At 43.2% G+C, this 15,907-nt stretch overlaps 1 protein-coding gene across 1 annotated transcript in view; it reads left to right on the top strand.

Annotated features, from left to right (window-relative positions):
- Nucleotides 1-13,460, top strand: part of FUT10 (fucosyltransferase 10) — a 69,096-nt gene extending 55,636 nt beyond the window's left edge. Inside the window, exons 3-4 of the mRNA XM_068971073.1 lie at nt 2,401-3,236; nt 11,241-13,460. Of these exons, the coding sequence (XP_068827174.1) occupies nt 2,401-3,236; nt 11,241-11,465 (1,061 nt within the window). The 3' untranslated portion in view covers nt 11,466-13,460. The remainder of the gene's footprint in view (nt 1-2,400; nt 3,237-11,240) is intronic.
- Nucleotides 13,461-15,907: the final 2,447 nt, after the last annotated feature.

Consider the following 15,907-nt stretch of genomic DNA (forward strand, 5'->3'; position numbering starts at 1 on the left):
CCCTGCACGCTCTGAAGCCCGAGTTGTGTCTTTCTGCTTCCTCACTCAGCAGTTTGGATCTTTGCCGTGGTGACTGCAGGGTGAGGCAATTAAGAGTCGCCCGTGTGCCAGGCACCAGCAGCGGACGGCCCCTGGCGTCTGAGTGCCTCTCTCAGAGCACTGGTGCCTGATCGTTAATTCTGGACCCGCTTTCATCTTATCCATATCGCCTCCAGCCTCTAATCGTACATCTGGATCCCTGCCCTCTGGGCCTGTGGATTGGACTCTGGATCTTCCTCTCCCAGGAAAATGGCCTTGATTCTCTGCTCTGCTTTCTGCGGAAGCTTTATGTTCTAACTCACATTTATCGGTTCAGTGCCCATCACTGGCCACTTGACGAACTTAGAACCTTTGTGAGCAGCTGCCAGTTCAATGCAGTAAATTGCCTTTGTTCTCAGGTTCTCTTTCATGTCCGATGTTTGTCTGTTAACCATTGCTGGCCATCTGACTCTATGTGCCGTTACAGTTCAGGCCTGTGTGCGTGTTCTTCTTATTTGTGTTTTCATCGGGTCTTGGTTGTGTCACGTGCACTCCTCTCTAGTTGTGGTGCTTGGGTTCAGCGGTTGCAGCAAGGGCTTAGTTGCCCTGCTGTCTGTGGGATCTTAGTTCCCCAGCCAGGGACGGACCTGAGTGCCCTGCTCTGGAAGGTGGATTCTTAACCACTGGGCCACCAGGGAAGTCCCCTGAGTATTCTTTTCACTTCTAAAGGACTTGTGTAGTAAATGGCAAGTAAACCAAGATATGACCATTTTTAGATGCTGGTCTTTCATTCCTCCTCATTGAGAATAAAAGCCTATTATCAAGACAGTAATACATAACCCTCAGCAGTTTCTCTGGGCTCAGTATACGTCCTCCAGCATAAACTTCTTTGATCTTTAATTGTTTAAAAGCCTTTCTTGATTAATTGATTTCTCATTGATATACTGTTTGCCCCAAAGAGTATGTGTTTATTTGAGAGGGTGTGCACTGGCATTACATAATTGATTTTTATGAATTCTACCAGAGAATATGTCTCATTTTTTCTGGAAGAATTTATTTGGTGTGTTTTTTCCCCAGTGGATGCTAGAAGATGGATTTTTTTTGTGTGTGTATACCATTTTCTTGCATTAAAAAAAAAATCAAGTCACTGGGCCAAAATATCATCAGTGTCTGGAACACCTTAGAAATTGTGTTATGTATTGTGATATTGTCTTAATTCTTCTTTCTCAGTTATGGAAATTACTTCTTCCTGATTGGGTCTCCACCCACAGTCAGGAAACAATGGTTTACCACATCCATCATTTCTGTCTGCACATTATCATGTTTCAAAGTTTTCCCCAATTAATCCTCTGGAAGCTAGAATCACTCACAATTATAATCCTGTTATGCCTTCTTTATTTCATGATGTGCTTGTTATTTCACATCCATCCTTCAGCGATCTGTAACATAGTGCCATTATCAGCTCTTAAGTCTTTAAAAGCCTCTTATCTACCATTTTGACTAAGACGGATTCACTGCACTTTGTTGAAAATCGATCATTTTGGATTAAAAAAAAAAATCTCTCCCGTGTATTTGTTCTGGCTACTTTTGCATAATTTCCTTTTTTTTTTCTTTTCCATTTAATCAATCTGCCAAGCTGGTTTTCTTTCCCCTTTCTGGCTTCCTTTTTCTTTTCTTTTTTAAGAATTGTCTCTCTCTTCATTTCTCCTTCCCTCTTTGGGTAATGCCTCTGGAAAGAAAAAGTCAGTTGCAGGAGGCAGTGAAATAAATCCTTTAGAACCAGGCTAGGACACGTCCTCCCATTTCTCTTTTCATGAAACGAGAGGGAGGGTCCCTTTCCTTGGTGACCCTCCCTATGAACAGTTTCTAGGGTGAAAGCTTCATGATTTTGACTGTTGGGCACTTAAAAAAATTATTTCTTTATGTATTTATTTTTGGCTGTGCTGGGTCTGTGTTGCTGTGTGTGGGCTTTTCTCTGGTTGCAGTGAGCACAGGCTACTCTCTAGTTGGAGTGTGCGGGCTTCTCATTGCAGTGGCTTCTCCCGTCGTGGTGCACAGGCTCTGGGGCAATGGAGCTTCAGGAGCTGTGCCTCCCAGGTTCTAGAGCTCAGGCTCAGTGTTTGTGGCGTGTGGGCTTAGATGCTTCACGCCATGTGGGATCTTTCTGGACCAGGGATGGATCCCATGTCCACTGCATGTGCAGGTGGGGATTCTTGTCCACTGCACCACCAGGGAAGTCTAACTGCCAGGCATTTTGCAGGCACTGTAACAGGCTTCTTATTTATAGCCTCAAGCTCTTCTGTGTATTAGTCTTCCCAGGTGACTCAAACTGAAACACCAGAATTCTTCTGGACATACTAACATTGTCTTTTTTTCTCCTAGGTACTGACTTTAGCATAGATAGCTTACCTCTGCCTCGGAAAGCCCATCATGACTGGGCCCTTTTTCACGAAGAGTCTCCAAAAAATAATTATAAGCTCTTTCACCAGCCAGTCATCACCTTGTTCAACTACACCGCCACCTTCAGCCGGCACTCCCACCTGCCACTAACCACCCAGTACTTGGAGGGCACGGAAGTCCTGACGTCACTCCGATACCTGGTCCCCTTGCGGTCCAAAAACCACCTCCGGAAGAGCCTCGCCCCGCTGGTGTACGTACAGTCCGACTGTGACCCGCCCTCAGACAGGGACACCTATGTTCGAGAGCTGATGACATACATTGAGGTCGATTCCTACGGCGAGTGTCTGCGAAACAAACCTCTCCCTCCACGGTTGAGCAATCCAGCCTCTATGGACACCGATGGCTTTTACAGGATCCTTGCCCAGTATAAGTTTATCCTTGCTTTTGAGAATGCGGTGTGTGACGATTACATCACTGAGAAGTTCTGGAGACCTCTGAAACTGGGGGTCGTCCCTGTGTATTACGGATCCCCCAACATTGCAGACTGGCTTCCAAGCAATAGAAGTGCTATCATGGTATCAGAATTTTCTCACCCTAGAGAGCTGGCGAGTTACATCAGAGCGCTGGATCAGGATGACAGACGCTACCAGGCCTACATAGAATGGAAGCTGAAGGGCGAGATCTCCAATCAGCGACTTCTCACCGCACTCAGGGAACGGAAATGGGGGGTGCAGGACGTTAAGCAGGACAGCCACATTGACGCATTTGAGTGTATGGTGTGCAGCAAGGTGTGGGATAACATTAGGCTCCAGGAGAAGGTAAGTGGGTCCAGGTTTGGCAGAGAGGTGCTGGGATGGCCGTCTTGATGTTCTCTGCTGCTCTGCATTCTTCTGTTGCAGCTGCCCCATCACTGGTCCTCACTTTTATCAGAGAGGCCAGGCTCTGCGAGAAGGATGGATATTTCATTTCTATTTGAGGACTGCCATGAAGTTTACTAGTCTGTCCTGAAGGCTCTAAATTCTTCTTTACTCTTTCTTCTGGAGGTTACCACACTACAGGTGCTGGGCATTGATGCACAGAAGCTGCAGCAGAGACATGAAGGCCAAAAAAATTTTTTAAATGGCAAGTTCTGAATCTCATCCACATTTTTAGTCCTTCAGCCCAGTGGTCCCCAGCCTTTTTGCACCAGCGACCAGTTTCATGGAAGACAATTTTTCCATGGACCAGGGGACAGCAAGGGGAATCTTTTGGGAAGACTCAAGTGCATTATATTTGTTGTGCACTTTATTGCAATTATTATTGCATTGTAATATATAATAAAATAATCATACAACTCACTGTAATGCAGAATCAGGAGCCATGAGCTTGTTTTCCTGCAACTGGAAAACATCTCAGGGTAACTGGAGACAGTGGCAGCCACTCCCCAGGGCTAGCAGCACCGCTTCAGCTCCACCTCAGATCATCAGGCATTAGATTCTTATAAGGAGCACCCAGCCGAGATCCCTCGCAGGTGCAGTTCGCAGTAGGGTTCACGCTCCTGTGAGTATCTAACGCCAGTTAAGTTGGTCTAGTCAAGTGCCGAATCACTTCAGTTGTGTCTGACCTTTTGTGACCCTGTGGGCCATAGCCCAGACTCCCCTGTCCGTGGGATTCTCCAGGCAAGATTCCAGGAGTGGGTTGCCGTGCCTGCCTCCAGGGGATCTTTCCAACTCTGGGATCAAACCTGTGTCTCCTGCATTGGCAAGCACTAGCGCCAGTTTACCACTAGCGCCACCTCAAGAGCTGACCTAAATTTGGGTTTGCACAACTTCTCTGGTAGTCCAATGTTTAAGACTCTGCCTTCCATTACAGAGGTGAAAATTCCATCCCTGGTCAGGGAACTGAGACCCCACATGCCACGGGGTGTGGCCAAAAAAAAAGGGAAAAAAGAAAGGTTTGTGTTGTTACTGTTACGTTTAGTGCTCTACAGCTTCAGATTATTCCAGTATTTATAATTACAATAATCAATGGTTAAATATCATCAGTATTAACTATGATAGTTACCTGTACTTACAGTGGGACCTGGCGCTAAGTGGTTTTTCTCAGCCTTTCTCTCTCACCCTCAGCTTTTGTCAGGTCCTGTATTGCTGGGTCACAGAGGAGGTCTCCCTTCTCTTGCCCCTCCGTTGGCAGTAAACTGCTGTGGCTTGTTGCTCAGCGACTGGCTCGAGGTGTGGGCAGGGTGGGCTCTTTGTTTTCTCGGCAGCATCAAGCTTAGGCAGGTTTTTGCATTCCTGGAACTCAGGAGTGAAGCTTTCTCAGTGTTCTTGCCTATCCTTCAAGCCAGACTCTGCTTTGTATCTGTGGTTGGTTTGGATGGAAGAGGGTTCTGTGTCCCTTCAGGGGTAGGTGACCTCTGGTATCATGGTGGGATCCTAGGTCCGGATTCATTTCCAGCCTCCCCCTAGACCATGAGACAGGTGAATTTTGCATGGGGGAGTGGTAGATTTTCATCCCTTGGATCTGAAAATGAAAGGTTTTCTCCTGCTTCTTCAGTGTCATAAGGCTTTTTCTCCTTGTGAGGGAAGGTTCTGGGGAGATGGAAGGGGCTTCCTGACATTCCCCTCCCTGCCCTGAGCCAAAGAAGGAGGCTGTTTCCAGTATTCTGCCCTGGCCCCAGTCTCTTCCTGGGCATCTGATGGAGGTGCATGGAAAAAGCTTTGGGGACTTCCCTGGTGGTTCAGTGGTTAAAAATCTGCCTTGCAATGCCAAGGATGTGGGTTCAATCCCTGGTCTGGGAACTAAGATCCCACATTCTGTGGAGCAGCTAAGCCCATGTTCCCCCTGCATGCAACTAAGACCCAATGTTGCCAAATAAATAATAAATATTTTTTTAAAAAAGAAAAGAGCTTTTGAGTGAGTTTGACCTCTTTTTTGGTGTAACCCAGCTATTCCAAACTAACATGGTGGCCCATACTTATAAGGATTTGATAAAATTTTAGTTGATTTCTTGTTACCTACTTTGCGGTAGCCACCTCCTCCTCCTGTGTTCAGCAAAAGGTGAAGTTGATCCTGTGTCCATCTTTCCTGAGACGAACACGTCACTTTGGGATTCAGGTCACTTGGTTGTTGTGTGATCTCGGTTCCCTGATGAACTCAAGAAGAGTTATGAATCTGTAGATCATTTGACTTTTTCCTTATTGTTAAAGTAGGAGCCATGTTCTCCTTGGAAGCAAAATATTTATTAATTGTAGTTTAAGAACGGCTTGTTTTTCTGTCTAGGACTTCAGCTGGAAAGGCAATTCGGGATGCTGGAAGTTAGTTACTACTAAACATGTCATAACTATTTCATCAGACACACTTTCTTCAGGTCGCACTGTGAGACATTTCTGGAAGAACACTAGAGCTGAAAGAGTCCATTTCACAAGATTCCTTTCTCTATGATGTCACCTTAAGTGGAACTTTATCCTACACCATTGGAAGAACTCTCAGGTGGGCAGGCAGGGAAAGAGGGTATTACTACTGACTTTCTCATGTAGACAGTTACACAAGGTTAGGGTTGGGAAGGCCACTGACGGTTGTGTGGTCAGTTCAGATGAAACTGGTGTTTCAAATATCACGACCAAGTCATCTGCTAATTTATGTTACATTTCCAGGGCTGGTGATTTCACCATTTTTTAGGGTAGCAAATCTTATCTTTTGTTAAATTTCTACAGTTATACCGGTCTTTGTATTGAACCAAGACTTCCGCTTCTATGGTTCTTTCTTAGCTACCCACTTCTAACTCTAATGCAGGGAGATACAGCTTTGCATATGTGACCATCAGTCAGGAAAGATGAGCAATGGCCTTTCCAAAGCTGTTTTGAAGTAATCGATTGGGGTCCTCCTTATTTGATTCTGGTTTTGCTCCAAATACAGGCTCTCCCCAATCATGAACTCTGGCTGTAGTAACCCGAAGTTTGAGCCTGCATCTAACCCTTTGAACTCTGAGTTGGTATTTATTTGGCAGTGCCGGGTCTTAGCATGCAAGAAGGATCTTCATTCTGGCATGTGGAACCTTTAATTGTGGCATGTGGCATCTAGTCCCTGATCAGGGGTCAAACCCAGGAGCATACAGTCTTAGCCACTGGTCCATCAGGAACGTCTCTGGGTGGGTATTTAGACTCCCCAGATTGTAAGTCTTAGTGTTTTCTTGTGGTTTGCCATTTGGATTCCTGTTCTGGTTTTCTGTGCTCAGTTTTGTCTTGGTAAAGAATCCTTACACTTGTTCCAGGCTCTTGGAAGCCAACTCCATGACCATCTGTGAGTAGTTATTGAGAAGAGGGAATTTAGGCAACCCTATCCTTCATGCTCTACCAAACAAGTTAGTTCACTCTTCCACTTGTAATCTCTTTAGATGCTTCAAAACAAGCCTTATGTTCACTCAAAGTCGTCTCTTTTATAGGCTAAACATCTCTAGTATATTTCAGATTGGCTTTTCTGCTCTTCTTTCTAAATTTGGTATGGATGAAGAGTAATCATTGCAAACCTGACTATTATCAACTCTAATATCTTCAGTTGTTCAGTTCAGTCGCTCAGTTGTGTCTGACTCTTTGCGACCCCATGAATCGCAGCACGCCAGGCCTCCCTGTCCATTAAAATTTTTTTTAGGACTTCCCGGGTGGTTCAGTGGTTAAGACTGCTTCCAATGCAGAGGGCGTGGGTTTTTTCCCTGGTTGAGGAACTGAGATCCCACATGCCACGTGGTATAGCCAAAAGATAAAAAAAAAAATTTAAGAAAGAGATATATAGGTACATAGGTTATCAATTAGTTCTGCTTATCAATTAGTTCTGCAAAGTTAATAAAACAAAACAATCTTCTACTTCTTTTTTCTTTTCTCCTTCCCTAGAAGGCAGCCACTTACCACCAGCCATGTGCTGTACTCAATCATGTCCGACTCCCTGAAGCCCCACGGACTGAAGCCCACCAGGTGGCTCTGTCCATGGGATTTCCCAGGCAAGAATACTGGAGTGGGCTACCATGCCCTCCTCCAAGGGATTTTCCCAACTCAGGGATCGAATCCCACGTCTTCTGCGTCTCCTGCATTGGCCAGCAGATTCTTTACCACTGACGCCACCTGGGAAGCCACTTACCACCATACTTAACAAATTATTTTGGTTATTACTCAATGTTTTGAAATAACATGCTCTCATACACAATTTTTTTTTAATATCCACTGTTTATATGATCATGTAACTTATGTAGAAATGAACCATTTAGTACATACTATGATTTATTTCCCTTACCTGTACAGCTTTTGGTTTCCCTTGAGTTAATGATTGTCTTATTTCTTGTTTGTTTATTTTATACTTTTACATAACTAATTCAATCCTTGTTAATTGTTTAAACCTCCTTTGAAGATGTTCAGCTATACCAGGCATTCAAGTCATTTCATCTTGTTGAATAAATCTCTCCTGGAGACTTGTGACATGTGTTAGGTACATCTGGTTGCCCTCTACACTGTGTAGAGACCACTCTGAGATCTCCCATCCCTAGCATTTTGGGAATTGCCTTTACTGTCTTTTTCTTTTATGTTGACACCTCTGTTTCCTGTATGTTTTTCTCCTTTTCTCTTCACTTTCTTTTTATTTGGTTGATTGTACCCTCATCCTAAACGATGATGCTATGAAAGTGCTGCACTCAATATGCCAGCAAATTTGGAAAAGTCAACAGTGGCCACAGGACTGGAAAAGGTCAATTTTCGTTTCAATTCCAAAGAAAGGCAATGCCAAAGAATGTTCAAACTGCTGCACAATTGCACTCATCTCATACACAAGCAAAGTAATGCTCAAAATTCTCCAAGCCAGACTTCAATGGTACATGAACCGTGAACTTCCAGGTGTTCAAGGTGGATTTAGAAAAGGCAGAGGAACCAGAGATCAAATTGCCAACATCCGTTGGATCTTCGAAAAAGCAAGAGACTTCCAGAAAAACATCTACTTCTGCTTTATTGATTACACCAAAGCCTCTGACTGTGTGGATCATAACAAACTGTGGAAAATTCTTCAAGAGTTGTGAATACCAGACCCACCTGACCTGCCTCCTGAGAATCTGTATGCAGGTCAAGAAACAACAGTTAGAACTGGACATGGAACAACAGACTGGTTCCAAATAGGGAAAGGAATATATCAAGGCTGTATATTGTCACCCTGCTTATTTAACTGATATGCAGAGTATAGCATGCAAAGTGCTGGGCTGGATGAAGCACAAGCTGGAATCAAGATCGCTGGGAGAAATATCAGTAACCACAGATATGTAGATGACACCACCCTAATGGCAGAAAGTGAAGAAGAAGTAAAGAGCCTTTTGATAAAAGTGAAAGAGGAGAGTGAAAAAGCTGGCTTACAAGTCAACATTCAAAAAACCAAGATCGTGGCATCTGGTCCCATCACTTCATGGGAAATAGATGGGGAACAATGGAAACAGTGAGAGACTTTATTTTTGGGAGGCTCCAAAATCACTGCAGATGGTGACTGCAGCCATGAAATTAAAAGACTCTTGCTGCTTGGAAGAAAAGCTATGACCAATCTAGATAGCATATTAAAAAGCAGAGACATTACTTTGTTAACAAAAGTCCATCTAGTCAAAGCTACGGTTTTTCCAGTAGTCATGCATGGATGTGAGAGTTGGACTATAAAGAAAACTGAGTGCCGAAGAATTGATGCTTTTGAACTGTGATATTGGAGAAGACTCTTGAAAGTCCCTTGGACTGCAAGGAGATCAAACCAGTCAATTGTAAAGGAAATCAGTCCTGAATATTCATTGGAAGGACTGATGCTAAGCTGAAGCGCCAATACTTTGGCCACCTAATGTGTAGAACTGACTCATTGGAAAAGACCGTGATGCTGGGAAAGATTGAAGGCAGGAGGAGAAAGGGACGACAGAGGATGAGATGGTTGGATGGCATCACCAATTTGATGGACATGAGTTTGAGCAAGCTCCAGGAGTTGGTGATGGACAGGGAAGCCTGGTATGCTGCAGTCCATGGGGTCACAAAGAGTCGGACACGACTGAGCAACTCAACTGAACTGACCCTCATATAGCTTCTTGACAAAGGATGTATGGGGGGTGTCTGAAATGTCTTTATTTGAGTCTAACATTTAAGCTGTAGTTTAGCTGAATGTAAACTACTAAAATGGACATTAGTTTTGTTTGTTTTTTTTTTTTTTTGTTTAGAATTTTGAAGGCATTTTGTTATTGGCTTTCTTAAAAAAAATTTTTTTAAACTTTTGAAAGGATTACGGATTGATAGAAGGGTTGCAAAGATAGTGCAGAGTGCCAGAATTCTGTTCTAATGTTAATATTGTACATAACCATGCACATGTGTCAACACTGAGAAACCAATATTGACTGTTAATACTACAATGAACTGCAATACAGGCTTGAGTCCTATTTCTCCAGCTTCTCCACTCACATCCTTTGTCTGTCCCAGGATCAGATCCGGGATACCAGATTGTAGTTGCTCTTCATGTCGCCTCAGACGCCTTCAGTTTGTGACAGTTGTGCTGACATTTTTGAAGAAGATTGGTCAATATTCTGCAGAATGTCCCTCTATAGAGTTTCTCTGATGTTTTCTCATGTTGACACTTGGGTTTTGGATTTGGGGGAATAAGAGCACAGAGGTGAAAAGGACTTTCTCATTGCATCGTATCAGAGGATGAGTGATATCAGCATGATGTGTTACTGGTGATGCTCTCTTAATCACCTGCTTAAGGTGGTGTCTGCTAGGTTTTTCCTCTGTGAAGTCACTAATTTTCTTTTTCCACTGAGTGAGTCAGCAAATGCAGCCCACAGTCAAAGAGAAGGGAATTAAGCTTCACCTCCTTGGGGGAGGAATATAAACTAATTTGAGGATATATATATATATATATTTTTAATTAATTAATTATTTATTAATTAATAAACTGGGTCCTAGTTGCCACATGTGGGGTCTTTGATCTTCATTGCAGCATGCAGGATCTTTAGTTATGGCAAGTGGGATTTAGTTCCCTGACCAGGGATTGAACCCAAGTCTCTTGCGTTGGGAATGGAGTCTTAGCTACTGGACCACCAGGGAAGTCCCTGGACATATACTGAAATCACCACAATAGTTAGTAAATATATGGGGGGAGATATTTTGAGGCTATGCAACTTTTTTTTTTCTTCTCTTTAAAGTTGTACTTACTAGTGTTAATACTTATCAGTGACTTTCAGCACTGCTTTTTAACTTCCAGTGTTACTGTCCAGAAATCCAAAACCATCCTAACTTCTGACCTTCTGAATTGACCTTTTCCTCTTAGGGAGTTTGTAAAGTCTCTTCCTTTTCCTCTGTGTTCTAAAATTCCATAAAAATGTACTTGGGCGTGAATGGGTTGGAGGATTGAATGAGAGCATCTGTGAAGCCCACCAAGCAGAGTATCTAATCCAAGTGTGTTCTGTGCGCCCAGTCACTGTCATGCCTGACTCTGAGACTCCATAGACTGTAGCCCCCCAGGCCTCTCTGTCCACGGGATTTCTCAGGCAAGAGTGCTGGAGTGGGTTACCATTTTCTCTTCCAGGGGATCTTCCCGACCCAGGGATCGAACCCACACCTCCTGCATCTCCTGCATTGGCAGGCGAATTCTTTACCTCGGAGCCACCTGGGAAGCCCATTAGTGCACAGGATATTCTCAATAAATGTTAGATACTTTCTTTCTCCTTTTAACTCTTCAGCAGTGTGACTATGGAGACTCCATGGAGTGAAGGTACTTGCTTTAGGTACTTAGGGAACATGAGACTTGTGCTAACTTGCATTTTTCATTCTTCCCTCTTTCTCTCAATGCAGGGCTTACCACCCGAAAGATGGCAGGCAGATGTTACCCACCTGAGCTGTCCAGAGCCTACAGTGTTCGCTTTCTCACCCCTGGCCCCACGTCGGCGCTCTTTGCGAGAGATGTGGATACCAAGCTTCCAGCAATCCAAGAAAGAAGCCCGGGCACTCAGGTGGCTGGTTGATAGGAATAAAAACTTTTCAACTCAGGAGTTTTGGGCCCTAGTATTCAAGGACTAATATCCAAAAGGTATTAGGGTTTTACTTTCTAGATTGCCTTGCTGTTTGAATATAATAGCTGCTCTGTTGACGATCCATTAGGATGAGAATAGATGGCTGCAGTACTCAAGTGAGCTCTGTCCAATGATAGATATGAATTACCCTTAGAGGTCGCTTCTCTATTTTTTATACTAAAAAAAAGCAAGGATTGGGTTGGCCAAAAAGTTTGTTTAGGTTTTTCCATACCATCTTATGGAAAAACCTGAGTGAGCTTAACATTTCTTACCAAATACTAGTCACCTTCAGAGTGCATCTCGATGCGTGTCCTTGCCGTCCTTTGTGGAAATTCACCTGCTGCAGAGTGAATGTTTTCCTTGCTGCGAGGAACGAGGTCCTGCAAAGAAGGCAGAGGTGTATAGCTGCGGGTTCTTCCACTCCCCTCGCTGTCTGCATCAGTGGGTATTTGGCAAGCCCGGTGTCCTGACGCTTAGCATGAACGGGAAATGCATTAGAACTTGGGCAGTGAGAGGTGCCATCTGCTGATTTCCAGGGGCGCGAGTGTGTCGTGAAGGCTGCATGGCATTGATGCGCTGTTGCTTCAAGTCTATAGTTCGTAGTACATCTCTGTCTCCCCCATGCTCTCAGCCACCCCTCCTGCCTTGCTTATCATCACTTTGCCCTGTATCCTCCCTTGTTCCTCTCATGAAGTCATGCCTCCTCCTTGGATGTTTTGAGCAATGAGTTGTTCCCCGAGGTCCCATGTTCCACTGAGCAGAATAGTACCTCGAATCCTATGAGCTGGGCTGGATGGTCTGTGTGTTTGCATCGTGGTGAGAGTACGTGCCTGCCAGCACTCCTGTGGTGTGGAATCTGACTTGTCTTAGGGTGATGTACAACCTGTGGTGGGCAGCCCTTCATTTTGGGAGCATCCCCCTTCATTTCTGACCCTGTCACAGAGGAGTTTCAACTGTCTTGTCTGGAGCTTCTGCTGGAGCTTCATGAAAGACAGGGAGAAAACACGAGCTCCCATTCTCTTTTCTTGGGAGCCTGGGAAGTCTTCTAGATGACACTCGAGCCTGTTGCCACTTGCCGTGTGCTGGCTTTGTAGTGGAAAGACGTAAGCTGCAGAGGACAGGAAGGGTCTTGGTACTCATGTGCCTGACGTGGTACAAGGAGGAAGCTGAGGAAGGCACCCTTGCACCAGCTGCCCATTTATCACAGGCCGGTGTCTTTTGGTGCCTGCCAAGGGCATCTCCTGTTCGCAGGTCTGTCTCTGGCCCTGCCAGAGAAATAAGGATGAAACCAGAACATTCTTTAAGAGGCAAGAGGCGTCACAGGGCTTCTCGCCTAGGACTGGGTTCTTTCCATCCCAGCTCAGCCATTAACTAAATATGATTTTGAACAAAGCTCTTGACCGCCCTGGGCCTTCGTTTTTGTGCCTAAGAAGAACACATAATTCTAACGTCATAGATCTTGAGTTCCTTCTGATTACAGAAATGGGAATGTTTGAGAAACTCCGAGGGAATATGGAATGATGAGCTGTGAGTCCAGAGGAAGAAAAACCTGGTTACAGTGCCCCTCTTCGATGTGCCATCTTCATCACCTTGGCCAAGTCACTTGGTCTTTTAAAGCTTTGGTTAGCTCGTGTGTCATGTTTGCTGTCTGTGCAGTTGTTGTTGTGATAATTAAGTAGGTTTGTGTTCCTAGAACTTCCCTGGTGGTTCAGTGATTCCACTCTGCACTTCCAGTGCAAAGGGTGCAGGCTCAATCCCTGGTCCTATGAGCCACGCAGCCAAAGAGTAAAAATAAATAGACAGATACTTTAAAACAGACAAATAAATAAATAAGTAAATAAGCTTGGGAAGTTATACAGCCAGCCGCAATAGGCCATTAGGAATACTTGGAACTTTACTATTACAAAATCCTTAATTTAAAAAAAAAAACTGATTGAGTAGGTAATTAAAGATTTTAGAGACCATCAATGTAGGTAGCAAGTGACATTAATGGTTTTAAAGCAAGGGCATTATCCCAGGAGCCTCACATAAATCGCTTCTCGTATATACAGAGTAAACTATGACAGAGCAAGTTTACTTAATGGTATTCTTGATGAAGTAATAAAAATGACTAATTTTATAAAACCTTGACCTTTGAGTATATGTCTTTTTAATATTCTGTGTGACAAAATGGGGCGTATGTTTATACACATTTGCTGTACACCAATACACACAACAGGAATCTCAAAGAAAAGCACTTGTGTGATTGTTCGAGTTGTGAACTGAACTTTTCCATAGAAAACCGTTTTTGCTTAAAAGAATGTCTGGCAAACTGTGGTTGTTCAGTGATGGATTTTTGTTAGTCATCTTCATGGGAATGTAGTAAGCCTGTCACTTTAAGAGACCTGATAGACTTTGTTGCCAATGATAAAACTTCAGCTTTCAAATGAAATAACTTCATTTGTATAATTTCTCTTTAGATTCCTCATATAAGAGATAGCATATGATGTTTCTCTTTCTCTGTCTGATTTGCTTCGCTCAGTTTGACAATCTCTAGGTCCATCCTCAGTGCTGCAGATGGCTTGATTTCTTTCTTTTTAATGGCTGAGAAATATCCCCTTGCATATATATACCACATTCAAATTTTGAAAATGAATTTCCACCATTTTGAACTTGACACCTTCCTGATGTTGGAGACGTTGCTTAGGAGGCTAACAGATGTTACTTCTGACATTGAATGGCAACAGAGATGATGGTGTGTAAAGGTGTTTTTAGTTTATTTCTTTGTTTTTATGACTCAAAGGAAGAAAGCAGTAGTATTATATTCTAGAGAGATAGGCATTTGTTTTAAATAATATTTTTTTGGTCAAAGAGTTCCATCAGTGAAAGTAGAGTTTACAATGGATATTTTAAAAATGACTGTCACTTAAAAACTGAGGTGAGATAAAAGGTAATCAGAGCTTTCCATGTGGGAAATAAAGCCTTTGTTTTTTCAATTGGGAAATTTTAAAAAAAATGTTTAAAAAACAAGAAAAATATTTTTAAAATATATTGAGGAAATCATTATTTGGGTCACTCAGTGGAGAAGGCAATGGCACCCCACTCCAGTACTCTTGCCTGGAAAATCCCTGGTTGGAAGAGCCTGGTGGGCTGCAGTCCATGGGGTCTCACAGAGTCGGACACGACTGAAGCGACTTAGCAGCAGCAGCAGCAGCAGCAGTATGTCAGGCTGCCTGGAATTTATTACTTTACTCAATATTTTTTTTATCGTGCACTTAATATGTGCCAGAAATTATTCTGGGCCAAGAGTACAGCAGTGAGTGAAACTGATAAAACCCTTGCTACCATTAGAGCTTACCTGCTAATTCTAGGAGTGGATGAAAATAGAAACGCCTTAAGAAAATACAGATCACTTCCAGGAAGTTTTTGTTCCTTTATTCTGTTAGAGCCCCATGAGATGGAGTTTACTTCCTGAATTTCTGCTACTCTATTTGAAACATGAGATGTGGTATAAACGGATTGTATGGATAGGAGTGTATTAAATGTGCTGTATTGACAGGATGGTTCAAAGTACTGAAGGTTCGACTTTGGAGTGAGTTGGGAAGTCTGGAAGCAAATCCTTTCTCTGTTTTTTTCATTTTTTACTCCATTGTTTTATTCCTGTTTCCTAGAAGAAGAGGCATTTGTCCTGTTGACATTGTGGGAAGAATAAGAACTGACTTGGGAATGGCAGTTAACAGGAGTGAGCTCACTGGGCAAGCAGTCCTGCGGTGAGGCTGAACTCCATCTGTTCACCTGCAGGACAGGGTCTGGGGCAAGTCAATATTTACTTAGTTGCAGCACCTGACAAAGTTTTACCTTCCAAGCTGCATTCAGTCATTGCGTATGGAACTCATACACCATTCATAAGAAGACTCATTTCACCACTGAAATAATATCTGCTAGTCTGAAAGAATGCAGGTCACTTCGATGAACATCTTTGAGTAGTATAGTATAATCACAGATTCTACTTCCTGTTTTCGTGGTCTAACCTCTCATCTTCAGCATGTCTTTAGCCTGGAGGTGATGAAGTGGAAAGAAGAAAATGAAACACGTCTTCTCTGACACCCCTTCCCTGGTTCGTTTGTTTGTTTTTGCAGTAACTCTAGGGATGCCATTGGAAATATATTTTGATAATCTTTTTTCTTTAATTGAACTATAGTTGGTTTACAATTTATGTTAATTTCTGCTGTATAACCAAGTGACTCAGTTATACATATATATTCTTTTTCATATTCTTTTCCATTATGGTTTATTACAGGATATTGAATATAGTTCTCTGGGCTCTACAGTAGGACCTTGTTGCTTATCCATTCTATATATAATAGTTTGCATCTGCTTATCCCAAACTCTGAATCCATCTCTCCTCCATCCCCTCCTTCGTGGCAGCGAAGTCTGTTCTCTGTGTCTGTGAGTCTGTCTCTGTCTTCT

Source organism: Capricornis sumatraensis, chromosome 4 (genome assembly GCF_032405125.1).
Source record: "Capricornis sumatraensis isolate serow.1 chromosome 4, serow.2, whole genome shotgun sequence".
Lineage (NCBI taxonomy): Eukaryota > Metazoa > Chordata > Mammalia > Artiodactyla > Bovidae > Capricornis > Capricornis sumatraensis.